The following is a 17,269-nucleotide window of genomic DNA, read 5'->3' as shown; positions in this document are numbered from 1 at the left end:
AAATTGGGGCTAAAGTAAATTTTTTGTGAAAAAAAGTAAATGTTCATTTTTTCCTTCCACGTTGCATTAATTCCTGTGAAGCACCTGAAGGGTTATTACACTTCTTGAATATGGTTTTGAGGATTTTGGGTGGTACAGTTTTTAGAATGGTGTCATTTTGGGGTATTTTCTGTCATATAGGCCCCTCAAAGTCACTTCAAATGTGATGTTTTCCTTAAAAATAGTTTTGTAAATTTTTGTTGGAAAAATGAGAAATCGCTGGTCAACTTTTAACCCTTCTAACTTCCTAACAAAACAAAATTATGCTTCAAAAATTGTGCTGATATAAAGTAGACATGTGGGAAATGTTATTTATTAACTATTTTGTGTGACATAGCTCTATGGTTTAAGGGCATAAAAATGAAAAGCTTGAAAATTGTGAAATTTTACATTTTTTTGCCAAATTTTCGTTTTTTTTCACAAATAAATGCAAGTCATATCAAACAAATTTTACCACTGTCATGAAGTACAATATGTCATGAAAAAACGATCTCAGAATCAGGGGGATCCATTGAAGTGTTCCAGAGTTATTACTACATAAAGTGACAGTAGTCAGAATTGTAAAATTTGGCCTAGTGATCACAGGCTCAGGGTGAACAGTTAATATTTGTGCAGTTAAACATAATAATATGATGGAAGTGTTCAAATTTGTTTTATTATTTTTGCTTTATTAAAAATTGAACTTGACAAGCAGGATTTGAGCAGCTATGAATACATAACCTTATGGTTGCGCTTTGGGGGACAGTGTAGTGAACCCAATACTCTACTTACATGAACATGTTTCTGGGATGCCAAAAAATGGGATTTAACCTTATAGTTGTACATATAGGATATTAAAGACTGCACATCCCCAATGAGAGAATCCTATATTGGTTATCCTACAAAAAAGAACAACTCCTGGAGCCTCGTGCATCGGCTGATACATGAAGTTGTGTAATTTCACTAAACATGGTTGGATGGGAACTGCAAGGAAAGAGCTGCATAGACACCTTGATGGCCACAATATATATATTTGCCATTACAAAATGGTTATAATGGTGCTGCTGATAGTAAAATAAAAATTAATTTCAGCAAATCCAAATTTTTTTCATGGGTTAATAATCGTTGTGAATGGTTAAAGTTTGAATTTATCAGATTGGGCAGGATTACAGTATATTCCTATAAAGTGACCCTCTAGGATAAAGATGAAAATGACAATTTTGTACAGTGAATGCTTACCCCATCCTCAAAATAATATTAACATGGCCTATGTGGATCCATGAGGGTGTTGAGATGGTTGACTCCTCTACCATGACTGCTTGTTCAGATCTCAGGTTACGCTTGTAATGAGCTGATTAGATACTTGAACACTGAAACTTTTTGTATACCCTATGGGCTTGTTACATTATTTGCTTTGTATTTTAAGTGTTTTTTTTTTGTCTTTTCTATTGGTGGATTTTGTGCTAAATTTATCAAAATGGGCACGCAATGTTTGCTTGATTTGATACAAATTCAATGATGGTCATTCTTTTAAATCTTTTTTTTGCATATTTTTAAAGTCCTTTCAATAAGATTTAAAATGTTGCATGTTTGTCTTCAACTGTGGGGGGGGGGGGGAATAAAAGATTTTGTACTCCTCAAGAATACTGGAGTAATATTGCGCAAAAATCGTGTAACATTTAGAAAGGTCACTAAAACAGCTGGATAACTGAACCCATTATGCCAAACAAAAATCAAAACACAAAAACAAAGTGATGTTAACTTAAGAAAGGCAAAAAATGAAATTTAGAATATAGCGCAAATAAAAAAAGTTACTATTAACAGTTATGAATGGGACCCTATAATTTTACAAAGGAGCCAAAGAAACAGAATTTTTTGCAGTTTTGGAATAAGTATTCAAATGGCACTTAAAACTAATTATTATATATTTATTACAGACAAAACAGTTTTTATGCAAAATTGGTTACAGTGTTGGTTAAAAAAAAGGGAATTCGGCGTGTATTGTATAATCCAAGTAACCTCGTGCTGGCGTCTGTTAATCTACAATAATCCTGGTATATTTCATGAGAACTGCTCAGGTCTCTGAAGTTTTATCAGTTTGCTGGTTTAGTATTTTGTGTAACAAGTAACCATTTGTTCTTTGTTTCCTCTAAGCCTTGCAAGAGCTTATAAAGATGTCCAAGATGTGCTTTTCGAAAAGCCTGAAATACAGCATCTTGGCCGGATCTGGAAGGAACTGTATACTATATCCAATTTTATGGATACCATTCGGACTAACCCTGGAAGAGTTTATGGTAATTTCCAAGTCATTGAACTGTTCATTTGAAATTAGACTTCCTTGTCTTGGCAAATATAGAAGAATAAATTATAACTTTTCACTGACTTTTTATGTAGTCAGTTGCAGAGTAAAAACATACAAAATGAATCAGTGGCAGAGGGATCTCGCACGCATTAGTTATCATCTGAGTTTTAGGCAGATGAACTTTGTTGTTATCTCTAATGTTACCTGTCCAAACATTAGCATATAAGGATTGTACTTAATTAAACTAAATCCTATAAAACTAATTATATAACTCTCCTTATGTTCATAAAATCATTTGCATATACAGTACAGACCAAAAGTTTGGACACACCTTCTCATTTAAAGATTTTTCTGTATTTTCATGACTATGAAAATTGTACATTCACACTGAAGGCATCAAAACTATGAATTAACACATGCGGAATTATATACTTAACAAAAAAGTGTGAAACAACTGAAAATATGTCTTTTAATCTAGGTTCTTCAAAGTAGCCACCTTTTGCTTTGATGACTGCTTTGCACACTCTTGGCATTCTCTTGATGAGCTTCAAGTGGTAGTCGCCGGAAATGGTTTTCACTTCACAGGTGTGCCCTGTCAGGTTTAATAAGTGGCATTTCTTGCCTTATAAATGGGGTTGGGACCATCAGTTGTCTGAATAGACTGTTAGAATTTGTATTATGGCAAGAAAAAAGCAGTTAAATAAAGAAAAACCAGTGGCCATCATTACTTTAAGAAATGAAGGTCAGTCAGTCCGAAAAATTGGCCAAACTTTGAAAGTGTCCCCAAGTGCATTTACAAAAACCATCAAGCGCTACAAAGTAACTGGCTCACTTGAGGACCGCCCCAGGAAAGGAAGACCAAGAGTCACCTCTGCTTCTGAGGATAAGTTTATCCGAGTCACCAGCCTCAGAAATCGCAAGTTAACAGCAGCTCAGATTAGAGACCAGGTCAATGCCACACAGAGTTCTAGCAGCAGACACATCTCTACAACTGTTAAGAGGAGACTTTGTGCAGCCGGCCTTCATGGTAAAATAGCTGCTAGGAAACCACTGCTAAGGACAGGCAACAAGCAGAAGAGACTTGTTTGGGCTAAAGAACACAAGGAATGGACATTAGACCAGTGGAAATCTGTGCTTTGGTCTTGTGACGCCCAGTTGCGCTTGGTATCACAGATCCTAGAAGAGTGCATTGATGGATTCCTCCACAAGAGGCCCCCATAACCATTCACATATCTCCACCTTCCACCTCAGACTACCAGAGGGAGCCCATTAGGGATAGATAAATAGGGAAGGTGGAGCCAGGCAGTGCAGTCAGGAGTCAACGGAGAGCCAAGTCTGTTGAGAGAGTTCCTGCAGTAGAGAAGCCTGAGAGAGGTCAGTCTGCAGTGGAGCACAGTCCAAACTCAGTTGTAGCTCAGAATAGTGAGCTTTAGGTGTGCCGGCGCCACAAGATCGGTGAAGCGCGGCAAGCTGCCGTTAGTGTGTATAGCCTAGTGAGGGCCCGAGTAGGCCGAAGGCGAGTGGAGAGTTAGTACATAGGGGGCAGAGGAGCTTAACCGGCTCACCCCGAAGCAGTTACCGGACACCGGGTCCGAGCTTACCGGGATCTCTATGACCCAGTAAGGCATAACCGGAATCCCTGGAGAACTACAAGCCCCAGGATCGCTAAAGTGCTGATACGTAACAGAGCCAGGAGACTCATAGACCCCGTAAGCTGAGGTGCGTGTATTCCAAGAAAAGGCCCTACCACAAGGTTAGCCAGCGCAGGACAGAGACAAAGTTAGGCCTAGCTCCAGGCAGGTCAGAAACTTACTACGCAGAGGCAAGTAACAGGAGGCCCTACACACGCTCATTGGGGAGGATCCTGACATGCACCCTTCACCCTACAGTGCTCTGGGATGTGCCTGAATTTCCATCAGTAAAAGGTACTGAAGTGACTACCGTGTCCGTCCCCATTCTTGCTCTGACCCGGCTGGGTCTCGCCTGTCCTGCATCCCCCCTTCATACGCTGCCCTGAGGCCTAGCTCCTCCTGTGGGGAGCAATACCATCAAGCTGCCTTATCACCAGCCTCAGTGAACTGCGCAGCGCTGGTGTTTCTCACCTGAAACCACAGGTGGCGTCACAAACTTTTATAAAATAAACAAACTATCCCTTTTTAAAGAGTGACCCCAGGGTACGGGCCCGGGAGCCGACCACCGCGACATTCCCAAAGGCCAGACAAAGGCCCGGGTACCGAGTCATCCCCATCCCCTGGACTGGTCATCCTTCCCTGGCATCACGAACAGGATCGCGTGCCTGCGGCAACGACGGAGTGTTTTGCCCGTTGCAACTGGGTACTGTGCGCCTTTATTGAACTGAACTGTATATGTGACTGTGGTGAAGATTGCCGCCATTGTGGGGCCGCCGAACGAGAAGAAGGGCGTAACCGCGGGAAACTGAGGGGCGTACCTGCAAAAGAGAGCGAAGCCTCGGACACGCCCCACGCCTCGACGTCAAAGCGGGAAGCGCCAGGTCCTGTAAGGAGCGTTGCTGAACGCTCTGATGTAGGACGCAAGCGACATAAGGTCCTGAAGACGACCGTCACCTGCGGAGCTGCGGCCTACTGGAAGAAAAGAAAAGAAGGTAGACCACGGTTCGCTAGGGGGGCGCCAGAATGTCCGAGGAACAGCACGACGCCGGAATACTGGCCAACGTCCCTGATGTTCAACCCGCGCCCGACGCCGGGCAGGCCGAGGCGGCTGCGCCACCAGCAGCGCCTGTAACCCCTGTCATTCCAATAACTCTACCGTACATCCCTGCAGCGAAGTGGCTCCCCCAGTACAACGGCAAACCAGATACAGTGTCTGGATTCAAACGGAAGATATGCGGTATCTTAGACATATACTCTATGACAGGCAAGCAAAGAGCCGCTGTTGTATCAGGGCAATTGACTGGTGCTGCGGAACGGGAAGTGGAAACATGGTTGGCCGCAGACCAGGAGTCAGTTTCCGCAATCTTTAAAAAGTTACAGACTGTTTTTGAGGATCATACTGAGGCGGACCTCCGGATGAGGTTCTACAACTGCTCTGAGCAACCGGAGGACAATGTTCGGGACTATGCCTGGTGTCAACAAGGGGCCCTGCGGGCTCTGAAACATGTTAGTCCAACCAGCATTGAAAATGAGAACAAAATGCTGAAGGACCAGTTTGTCCGGGGCCTGAAGTCTCCAGAGGAGAGGAGGACTGTACGTTGGTGGTCCCTGGATCATCCAGATGCCACCTTTGACAATCTGAAGGACATGGCTATAAAAGGACTGCAGCCCCTGGAAATAAATGCCATCCAATGTTACCAGGGTGGGGCTACCCCAGTGCCTGCTACACCCACCTTTTCCCCAGTGGCTGCTGAAGCCAAGGTTCCAGCAACGTCCCCTAGTGAGCTGGACAGCCTGCGCTCTGAAGTGCGTCAGTTGAGCAAAGCCCTGACCACTGTGCTGAGCGCTCTGCAGCTGCGGACGGAGCCCGTGGAAGGAGGAAAAATCCTGATAGCCCTGAAGATGTCCCCTGGATGCGAAGGAGGAGGAGGACAACACCACCCCCTACGAGGATCAGTGACCAGCGCCGTCCACAGAACGACCCTACCTGCTACCGCTGCCGTAAGACCGGACACACCGTCCAGAATTGTCCTTTAAACGAGAAAACCCTGGGTCCGAGGGCCGACACCCAGGAGTAAGTTCCCCAGGCCCATCAGACTGGTACAACAGGTTCGTCGGAGGAAGACCATTCCTCTCCATTGTGCTGGACGGCATCCCGATGCACGCTCTGCTGGACACAGGATCTCAGGTATCCATAATGCCTGACGTCCTCTACAAGAGGTTCTGGTCCATGGACGACCTGCGTCCGCCAGCTCCAAATCTTTCTGTTTATGCCTCAAACGGGCTCCCCCTTAACCTAATCGGGGTTAAGAATGTGACTGTAAAAGTAGGGAGAGTGGAGCTGAAGGACCAGGGGCTAATTGTAGTAGAGACTAATCCTGATGACACCAATCCGTATATGGTACTAGGCACTAATATTGTTGGTAACTGTTTGGGAGAAGTTGTGTTCTTGCTCCAACAGATAGCTGACACTGCCAGACCAGGACAGAGGAGGGCGCTGCAGAAGGAGATCCGAGTCCTGATGTACCAACAGCAAGTAAGGTTAACAGATGGTGAAATCGGTAATGTGCGGGTGACGGACCTCATACCCATTGTGATCCCCCAATGAGTGAAATGCTTATCTTGTGTAGAGCCGCCATAGGTCTTAGAGGACAGAGCTACCAGGCGGTAGTAGAACCCCTTTGCTCCGAGCACAGACCCACGCTCTTAACCGCCAGAGGAGTGGTAGATGTACGCAATGGGAGGGTGCCCGACCGTCTTCTCAATTGTGGGGAAGATGAGGTCAGATTGCCACTTTATGCCACCGTTGCCACATTACATGTTGTAAATAACAGCTGCATTCACAAGGCGGAGTCCTTAACCCTACCAGATGAAGTGGAGGATAATGACCCTGCAACCCAAGAGGAGGATTGGTGTAAACAGCTCCATGTTGGGACAGACACCACTCCTGCCCATCAGAAACAGGGTGTACACCGGGTGGTTCAAGAATACACGCAGGTGTTCAGTAAACATCCACTTGACTTTGGTAGGATTAAGGGGGTTCAACACCATATCCCCACAGGTGACCACCCCCCAATCAAAGAACGTTACAGGCCTATACCACCAGCTCACTACGAAGGCTAAGGAAATGTTGCAAGACATGAGGAAGGCGGGGGTAATAAGGGATAGTTGTAGTCCTTGGGCAGCTCCCCTAGTGCTAGTTAGGAAAAAGGACGGGAGCATGAGAATGTGTGTAGATTACCGACAAGTAAATCGCATTGCACATAAAGATGCATACCCTTTACCATGCATAGAGGAGTCCCTAGCTGCCTTAAAGTCTGCAAATTACTTTTCCACCCATGACCTCACTAGTGGGTTCTGGCAAGTAGCTGTGGCTGAGGAGGATCGGGAGAAGACGGCCTTCACTACCCCGATGGGACTCTGCGAGTTCAACAGTATGCCGTTTGGACTCTGTAATGCCCCCGGAACGTTCCAGAGATTGATGGAGTGCTGCCTGGGACACCGCAACTTCGAGACTGTGTTACTTTACCTGGATGACGTAATTGTGTACTCCAAAACGTATGAGGACCACTTGAAACACCTGGCAGAGGTATTCGAGTCACTGTCCCGGTACGGGATGAAGCTGAAGACCTCAAAGTGCCACCTGCTCAAGAGAAAGGTACAGTACCTGGGGCACATTGTCAGTCCGGAAGGGGTAGCACCATACCCGGAGAAGGTCACTGCCATCCAGAAGTGGCTGGAGCCTAAGAACCTCAAGGAGGTGCGTCAGTTCTTGGGACTAGTAGGATACTACCGGATGTTTGTTAAAGACTACACTAAGAAAGCAGCTCCTCTGCAAGACCTCCTGGTAGGGCAGTCCCCCAAAGGCAGAAATCCCCCATTCCACTGGGGTAAGGAGCAAGCCGAGTCGTTTCAGGAGATGAAGGTGATCCTGACAGGTGATGAGATCCTAGCCTACCCTGACTACAGCCAACCGTTCCTGCTGTATACTAATGCCAGCAACGAATGACTGGGAGCTGTCTTAAGTCAGAAGCAGAATGGCCAAGAGAAAGTGATCGCATACGCAAGCAGGAAGCTCCGCCCGACTGAGAGGAACTCAGAGAACTATAGCAGCTTTAAGTTAGAGTTCCTGGCCTTGGTCTGGGCCATCACTGAAAGGTTCAAGCACTATCTAGCCTCCAGCAAGTTCACTGCCTTCACTGATAACAACCCCTTGACACATCTTGAAACAGCGAAGCTCGGAGCACTGAAACAACGATGGATGGCTCGGCTGTCAAATTATCAATTCACAATTAAATACCGGGCGGGCCGCAAGAATGCCAACGCCGATGCCCTGTCCAGGATGCCTCACCAGTCAGACACAGAAGAAGTGGATGACCTGGAAGAGATAGAGCTACCTGCCTTTCACCGGAATGGGATGATCCACGAGCAACAAGCCTCCAGGAGGCAGCGTGGAAAGACGTTAAACCCCCTGCCTCACCACAGCTGGAAAAAGACCCAGGACAGTGACCCGGTTGTCAGCCGCATCAAGGAGCTGATAACCCAAGAGGGTGCTTCCCTGGAAAAAGAAGCGTCTCTGCAAGCAAAGCAGCTGTGGAATGAGAGAAGCCGGCTGTTTATCTACCGTGAGAAGCTGTGCCGGAGGTACGTCAATCCAAAAACCCATGAGATGGTATGGCAGATAGTGGTCCCGAAGACAGACATCCAGATGGTATTAGAGGCTTACCACGATCAGGCGGGACACTTTGGCTGGAAAAAGCTAGAGACCCTGCTGAAGTGTCGATTCTACTGGGTGGGAATGCGCAGCTCCATTGAAAGATGGTGCCGGGACTATGGACCCTGTGGCCTTAGAAGAAAAGGCTACAGCAGCCAGAAGGCACCCCTGCAACCCATCAAGACGACTCGACCCCTGGAGATGGTGGCCCTGGACCATGTCAAGCTGTCCCCCAGCAGGTCAGGGTACTCCTATACTCTGACCATGGTGGATCACTACTCACGTTTCCTGGTCGTCGCCCCCGTCAAAGACCTGACGGCAGAGACAGCGGCAAAGACGTTCCAAGCGTATTTCTGTAGACCCCATGGTTATCCTGAGCAGGTGCTGATGGACCAAGGCCCAGCCTTTGAGACTGAGTTGTTCAAGGAGTTCTGCCATCTCTACGGGTGTAAAAAGATAACAACTACACCGTACCACCCACAAACCAACGGTCTCTGCGAAAAGATGAACAACATCATCATCGACCTGCTAAAGTCTATACCACTTGAGGAAAGAAACCAGTGGCCAGACCTACTACCTGACCTAGTGGATCTGTACAATCATATACCAGTAAGTTCCACCAACCTTACTCCGGCATATCTCATGCGGGCAAGGCCAGGAAAGCTGCCCATGGACCTGGAGCTTGGTGTTGTTGAGCCTGAAGCTGATATGACCACTGAGGACTGGGACAAGACCAGACAGGAGCAGTACAGGAGGGTACAAGCCTGTGTCGAGGATAGTCTCACTCGGGTGAGAGAAAAGCGGGAGGCTCAATACAACAAAAACGCGCCCGCAGAACCCTTCACACCTGGTGAAACAGTATTGAAAAGGAAAAGACGAAATCACAAGCTTGATGACCAGTGGGAGAGAGAACCCTACACTGTGTTACCGTCAAGATTTGATAATAAGAAGACCTGCATAATCAGTCGAGATGGAGGAAGAACATCTACAACAGTGTCCAGGGACCACCTAAAGTTGTGTCCAGAATTACTGAAACCCCAAGAAGAAGTGCCACTCACAATCCAGGAAGAACCTAAAGAAGCAGTGATCCACACTGACTTAGGAGACTTCCCAGCAGATTGGCCCCAACTAGGAAGAGCAGTAGTCATCCCTGTAATTACCTTCTACCCACAGCAAGAGGAACCTATAAGTGCTGCAGAAGCGCCTGCTCAAGCAGAATCCCCGGAAGGAGGATCCCCGGTAGGAACAGAGCAAGAAGGCCCAGCCAATGGTATGCTTGCTAGTCTAGTAGTGAGGTCAATACAGTCACGTAGCCCCTCCACACCTAGTGCTGACACATTGGGGAGTAGTGACCTACTAGCACTTCACGTATACCGGTACTACGCAGATCAGCATGTAGCACGAGAGGTAAAACCCCTGTCAGGTACACTGAATAAAATAGTTAAAACTTCTGACAAGTGTAGAAAGTTACCCCTGGGGTATTGTGTATTAAAATTGTAATGTACTGAATTAATTGTATATTTGCGTGCAAATGTTTATTAATTTGTACTTTGCCTATTTACTTTCTTATTTACCTAAGAACTTCGTGGCTGAGGACTATGTGCAGCCCAAAAACTGCTGTTGTATATAATTGCGCTCTTTGGAGTGCCCCTTTTAGGTAACCTCAGAAGAAAAACCTGTCTGGAGTGGCTCTAATGGAGGTCGAACTCGGGATCTTCATGCCCTGCAGCCACCCCAGGGCCTACGTTGAGGGTTTAGGACAGGTCCCTCAAAACCACCAAGTACTCTACCCAGTGAGATGGACATCCTGTATGGGAACCTCACCACAGGAGACTTGAGTTCTGAGGACACTTCGTATTTGTTATTGTTATGCAACGTTTAAGATTGGTGCCTCCCATAAAGGGAAGATTGTTCTTGTATTGCTTATGTTTCCTATTGTTGTTGTTTTATAAAATGTACTTCAGCTCAGGAAAGCTGAGTTTAACTAGGGGGGAATGTGATGCCCTGCTGCGCTTGGTATCACAGATCCTGGAAGAGTGCATTGATGGATTCCTCCACAAGAGGCCCCCATAACCATTCACACATCTCCACCTTCCACCTCAGACCACCAGAGGGAGCCCATTAGGGATAGATAAATAGGGAAGGTGGAGCCAGGCAGTTCAGTCTGGAGTCAACAGAGAGCCAAGTCTGTTGAGAGAGTTCTTGCAGTAGAGAAGCCTGAGAGAGGTCAGTCTGCAGTGGAGCACAGTCCAGACTCAGTTGTAGCTCAGAATAGTGAGCTTTAGGTGTGCCGGCGCCACAAGATCGGTGAAGCGCGGCAAGCTGCCGTTAGTGTGTATAGCCTAGTGAGGGCCCGAGTAGGCCGAAGGCGAGTGGAGAGTTAGTACATAGGGGGCAGAGGAGCTTAACCGGCTCACCCCGAAGCAGTTACCGGACACCGGGTCCGAGCTTACCGAGATCTCTATGACCCAGTAAGGCATAACCGGAATCCATGGAGAACTACAAGCCCCAGGATCGCTAAAGTGCTGATACGTAACAGAGCCAGGAGACACATAGACCCCGTAAGCTGAGGTGCGTGTATTCCAAGAAAAGGTCCTACCACAAGGTCAGCCAGCGCAGGACAGAGACAAACTTAGGCCTAGCTCCAGGCAGGTCAGAAACTTACTACACAGAGGCAAGTAACAGGAGGCCCTACACCCGCTCATTGGGGAGGATCCTGACATTCACCCTTCACCCTACAGTGCTCCGGGATGTGCCTGAATTTTCCATCAGCAAAAGGTACTGAAGTGACTACCGTGTCCGTTCCCCATTCTTGCTCTGTCCCGGCTGGGTCTCGCCTGTCCTGCATCCCTCCTTCATACGCTGCCCTGAGGCCTAGCTCCTCCTGTGAGGAGCAATACCATCAAGCTGTTTTATCACCGGCCTCAGTGGACCTTGCAGCGCTGGTGATTCTCACCAGAAACCACAGGTGGAGTCACGAACTTTTATAAAATAAACAAACTATCCCTTTTTAAAGAGTGACCCCAGGGTACGGGCCCGGGAGCCGACCACCGCGACATCCCCAAAGGCCAGGCAAAGGCCCGGGTACCGAGTCATCCCCATCCCCTGGGCTGGTCAGTCTGATGAGTCCAAATTTGAGATCTTTGGTTCCAACCACCGTGTCTTTGTGCGACGCAGAAAAGGTGAACGGATGGACTCTACATGCCTGGTTCCCAATGTGAAGCATGGAGGAGGTGTGATGGTGTGGGGGTGCTTTGCTGGTGACACTGTCGGGGATTTATTCAAAATTGAAGGCATACTAAACCAGCATGGGTGCCACAGCATCTTGCAGCGGCATGCTATTCCATCCCGCTTGCGTTTAGTTGGACCATCATTTATTTTTCAACAGGACAATGACTCCAAACACACATCCAGGCTGTGTATGGGCTATTTGACCAAGAAGGAGAGTGATGGGGTGCTACGCCAGATGACCTGGCCTCCACAGTCACCAGACCTGAACCCAATCGAGATGGTTTGGGGTGAGCTGGACCGCAGAGTGAAGGCAAAAGGGCCAACAAGTGCTAAGCATCTCTGGGAACTCCTTCAAGATTGTTGGAAGACCATTTCCGGTGATTACCACTTGAAGCTCATCAAGAGAATGCCAAGGGTGTGCAAAGCAGTCATCAAAGCAAAAGGTGGCTACTTTGAAGAACCTAGAATATAAGACATATTTTCAGTTGTTTCACACTTTTTTGTTAAGTATATAATTCCACATGTGTTAATTCATAGTTTTGATGCCTTCAGTGTGAATGTACAATTTTCAAAGTCATGAAAATACAGAAAAATCTTTAAATGAGAAGGTGTGTCCAAACTTTTGGTCTGTACTGTACATCTAGTTCTCATAAACACATTCAGGAAGAAATTGTGTTGGCACACCAAAACATCTTCAAATGCCATTGAATCATGAGTGAGTGCTCATGATCCATACCAAAAGACATAGACGGCCCTTATACATGAGACGCAACCAAAGATACCAAACTACAGCACCCCTGGTCCCTGAACAGCCCCCAGCTCACATAAACAGACCCCAGCTGAGCACCCTTTAAGAGGACCTATCGCCTCCTGAAAAACTTATTGAAGTCTAAAATATAAAATCTTTCTCAAAAATTTAACATTTTGAAATTAAAATTCTCTCTATTTTATTGATAAAAGCTTTGGCCCTTTATGATTATGGAAACTGGTGTTGTCTGGAGTCAGGCTCTCCTCTGGCAACTATTTTGACAACTTTGGGAGACTTCCTGCTTTTGAGCTTGGCCATACCATAGTGAGAGGGAAAACTGTGAGTGTACAGCATGTAAACACTGCAAGATCTGTGCTGCCGCCTGATGTAGTTTTATAAGCAGCAATGTAAGATCAATTCAGCAATAATTGAAATAAACACTTTCACAGACTTCCGGTGTTGCTGAGAAGTCTAGAAGATTTAGGCCAAATTCACACATTTAAAGGAGAGAGGAGTGCGGTGGATCCCAGGCGCTGCTGCTGACAAACATTAATCCAGGCGGTAAGTATACAAAAATTCCAATTTATTGCAATATGTCTCAGAGTAGAACCTACTCCATCCTCAGGCATTCTACTCCTTCATCATTGATGCCTAAGGAATGAGTAGGTTCTACTTTGAAACGCGTTGCGATAAGTTTGAAGTTTTTTATACTTCCCGCATGCATTAATGTTTGTTAGCAGCAGTGCCCAGGATCTACTGCACTCCTCCTTCTCTCTCCTTTACTTGTTATGTCCTCTCTCCATTTGGTGTGAATACAGCTGCCGCAGCAGCCACGATTAGATGATGCATCACTCTTCATACAGTTGTGCAGCACACAACCTGGACATGTGAGCGTCCAACCTTCCAAGTCACCCTTGCCTGTTGCCCACGGTGTTACACAGGGCACGCCTCTTGTTTTCTATCTCTATAGGAATTCACACATTTGTAAAACATGGATCAATTTCAGACTGCACTACCTGGTATAAGCAGTTGGTATCCTGATCATAATTATATGAGGCAGTAACCTCAGGTCAGGCGATTTTGAGATCCTAACACCGTCTGAACTTTGTGGATGTGCAGATTTGGCCTAACTCTTTAGAAGCAGCTATGTCCTCCTCTTGCAAAATAAACCTTTTCAAGCAGTCATGTTCTCTTCTAGGAGATTAACTTGTTTGGACAATTAACTGAATTAGCTTTTCTGCATGACATACTGTGATCTCTTATTACATGGTTGGTGAATAACAATATTCTTTATGTAGTTCAGGACTCTGGTGGAAAGTGAAGATAATTTCCATCTGATTTGTGTATCACTAATTTTCTGCCAATTGAAATGCAATGGTGGAATTATTCACCATATCTGTGACTTGTTTTTACTGACTTTTATAAACAAAAATAAATCAATTATATTATTTTGTGGACCAGCAACTTGATGAAATAATGAAACAGGTGAAGTGATGAATCCACCTGGGACCTGCCAGATCTGAGCTCAAAGTCTCATTTGTCATCAAAAAGATGTTATATAAAATCAGCACCCCCTCCCCCTCACAGCTGATATCCACCATTGAAGAGAATTGCACCAGATTATGAGCTCACTCTGCCACAAATGAAAGTAAAACCAGTGTCATTGTAATACAGAGCAAAATAATCTGATTTGCTAATGATATGTGTTTGAGAAAAGTCTTATAATACCATTTTCTGACACTTTTTGAGTTTTTTCTCAGAAACGATAGATGCCCTTTAAGCATCCAGTGCTACCGCCCTTTCCTCTCACAGACCAAAGCAGGAATGAGGAAGGGACCAAAAGGTCACAAAAAGGGAAGCAAATTGAGTATATTAGGTTTTTGTCATTTCCATTGAGACAACCTCGTGAGCGCCCTGATGTCCTTTACTATGTATGAAGCAAGTTCTTGTTTCGCAACATATGTCAAATGATTTTGTCTGAAGGTCAGATACTGCGCTTATGAGAGAAAAAATTGACTGCAAGTTCAGGAGAACGTTCTACAAAGTATATCAGAAAGTATAGAGGTGTTAACACTGTACTTAAGATTTCTGCTTGGAAGATAGACCCACATGTCTGTATATCCTCCAGCTACAGAGTAACAGACACTTCATTAGTCACTGTCAGTTTTAAGTGGGGCTTTTTAAAAGACCCTGTTGACTGGCAAATACCAGACGACTGAACATTTTAAACAATTGTAACTTGTGTTCTGTTACTTTGTCCTGGTATATAAGCTACATTCCAATCACACTGCTACAGTCAGAAGCTTGTTCCCTTTGTTTCCTTCTAGTAGCAAACATATGTATATAGAAATGTACTCATTGTCTGCCTTTGGCGATCATTCTTTTTTCTTTCATAAATACATGTATTTTTGGCTAAAAATATTTTTTGCAATTGGTTTAGTTAAGAATGTTTGCACCATTTGCCTTCTATAGCTTCTGTGTTGCACTATCTATTCCAGGCTGCGGATTGCGCTAACTGAGAATCCATCAGTGAGCTCTTTCTGTCGATCTACTGGGAGGCTTTCTAACTCTTTTATCTGTCTTTATTTGAGCTCCTCTCAGCTGATTTATGACCACAGGCCAAATCAAAGTTGAATGTGCAGAGGAAGTGTGAAAATATCATGGTACCCCACTGTATTTGAATTAGAAATCAAAGGACCCAATAGCAAAAAGGCAGGACTGGGCCTTCTCTATGTTATGCACCTGTCTCAGATCCAGGCTTTGCTCCCCTCACCACAGTCCGCTGAACTCTATTGTGCTCCACATCGGCCTTTGCAGATGGCCTGGCTTGATACCATGATATCATCTGCCTGGGCCTATATAAGTCCTACCAAGGCAAGCACCTTTCTTGGTATTAAGACTTTCTAGTTACTCCAGAGTTCTGTCTGCTACCTGTCTGCGGTCTTCCAGGACCTAGGCTGCTGGTCTGCGGTCTTCCAGGACCTCTGTTACCTATTCCTGGTCTTCCAGGAACTCTGCTACCTGTTCACGGTTTTCCAAGATCTCTGTTATGTGTCCTTCTGTGGCTTCCAGGATGTCTCCTGTCCACCTGTGGCTTCCAGGACCTCTGTTCCCGGTCTTCCAGGACCTCTGCAACATGTCCGCTGTGGCTTACAGGACATCTCCTGTTCGCCTACGGCTTCCAGGACCTCTGCTTCCTGTTCCCATGCTTCCAAGATCTCTGCTACGTGACCACCTGCAGCTTCCAGGATGTCTACTGTCTGCCTGCAACTTCCAGGACGTTTGCTACCTGTTCCCGGTCATCCAGGATCTCTGCTACTTATTTGCCTGCGGCTTCCAGGACTTCTCCTGTCCACCTGCAGTTTCCAGGACCTTTGCTACCTGTTCCCAGTCTTCCCGGACCCCTGCTATGTGTTTACCTGTGACTTCCAGGACATCTCCTGTCTGCCTGTGGCTTCCAGGATCTCTGCTACCCATTCCCAGTCTTCTAGGACCTCTGCTATGTGTCCACCTGTGGCTTCCAGGATATCTCCTGTCCACCTGTGGCTTCCAGGATCTCTGCTACCTATTCCCAGTCTTCCAGGACCTCTGCTATGTGTCTATCGGTGGCTTCCAGGACATCTACTGTCTATCTGCAGTTTCCAGGACCTTTGCTACATCTTCCCAATCTTCCCGGACCCCTGCTGTGTGTTCACCTGTGGCTTCGAGGACATCTCCTGTCCACCTGCAGTTTCCCAGACCTTTGCTACCTGTTCCCAGTCTTTAATATCATATAATTTGGTCCAAATCCGATAAATACACCTAAGACCAAATTAATTCAGCAAACACGAAATTTTATTAAGGTTAAATATACATACACATGACAAGTATAAAAAAAAACGTCCCCTGAGGAAATCAACTGATGAAACGTGCGTAGGGGACGAGGGACTCTGCAGTACAGCGGTGCCTGCACTGTAGTGGCTCTGTGGTATGTTACCATTATTTACTATTTGATTATTGATATTTGTATTGTATTTTATTATGGTCTAACATACGGTTTACTGGCTGTGCCATGGCATACTTTTGAAACATTAGCACACTCTAAGCAGGCACATATATTTTTGGATTTTATGCAATCTATGGTCCCTTACAGTACGGAGGTGCTTTTTTATACTTGTCATGTGTATGTACAGTGCGGACCAAAAGTTTGGACACACCTTCTCATTTAAAGATTTTTCTGTATTTTCATGACTATGAAAATTGTACATTCACACTGAAGGCATTAAAACTATGAATTAACACATGTGGAATTATATACTTAAAAAAGTGTGAAACAACTGAAAATATGTCTTATATTCTAGGTTCTTCAAAGTAGCCACCTTTTGCTTTGATGACTGCTTTGCACACTCTTGGCATTCTCTTGATGAGCTTCAAGAGGTAGTCACTGGAAATGGTCTTCTAACAATCTTGAAGGAGTTCCCAGAGATGCTTAGCACTTGTTGGCCCTTTTGCCTTCACTATGCGGTCCAGCTCACCCCAAACCATCTCGATTGGGTTCAGGTCTGGTGACTGTGGAGGCCAGGTCATCTTGCGTAGCACCCCATCACTCTCCTTCTTGGTCAAATAGCCCTTACACAGCCTAGAGG

The 17,269-nt window shown here is 45.8% G+C and overlaps 1 protein-coding gene across 1 annotated transcript in view; it reads left to right on the top strand.

Annotated features, from left to right (window-relative positions):
• The window catches only part of ABCA4 (ATP binding cassette subfamily A member 4), a 387,635-nt gene that overhangs the window by 20,061 nt on the left and 350,305 nt on the right, over nt 1–17,269 (top strand). The window contains exon 4 of the mRNA XM_073643222.1: nt 2,173–2,312. Within this exon, the coding sequence (XP_073499323.1) occupies nt 2,173–2,312 (140 nt within the window). The remainder of the gene's footprint in view (nt 1–2,172; nt 2,313–17,269) is intronic.

This window comes from Phyllobates terribilis, unplaced genomic scaffold (assembly GCF_046119375.1).
Source record: "Phyllobates terribilis strain yellow unplaced genomic scaffold, ASM4611937v1 Scaffold_8__6_contigs__length_399053987, whole genome shotgun sequence".
Lineage (NCBI taxonomy): Eukaryota > Metazoa > Chordata > Amphibia > Anura > Dendrobatidae > Phyllobates > Phyllobates terribilis.
The sequence above is the reverse complement of the archived record's forward strand: the minus strand, read 5'-3'. Positions and strand labels throughout refer to the sequence as shown.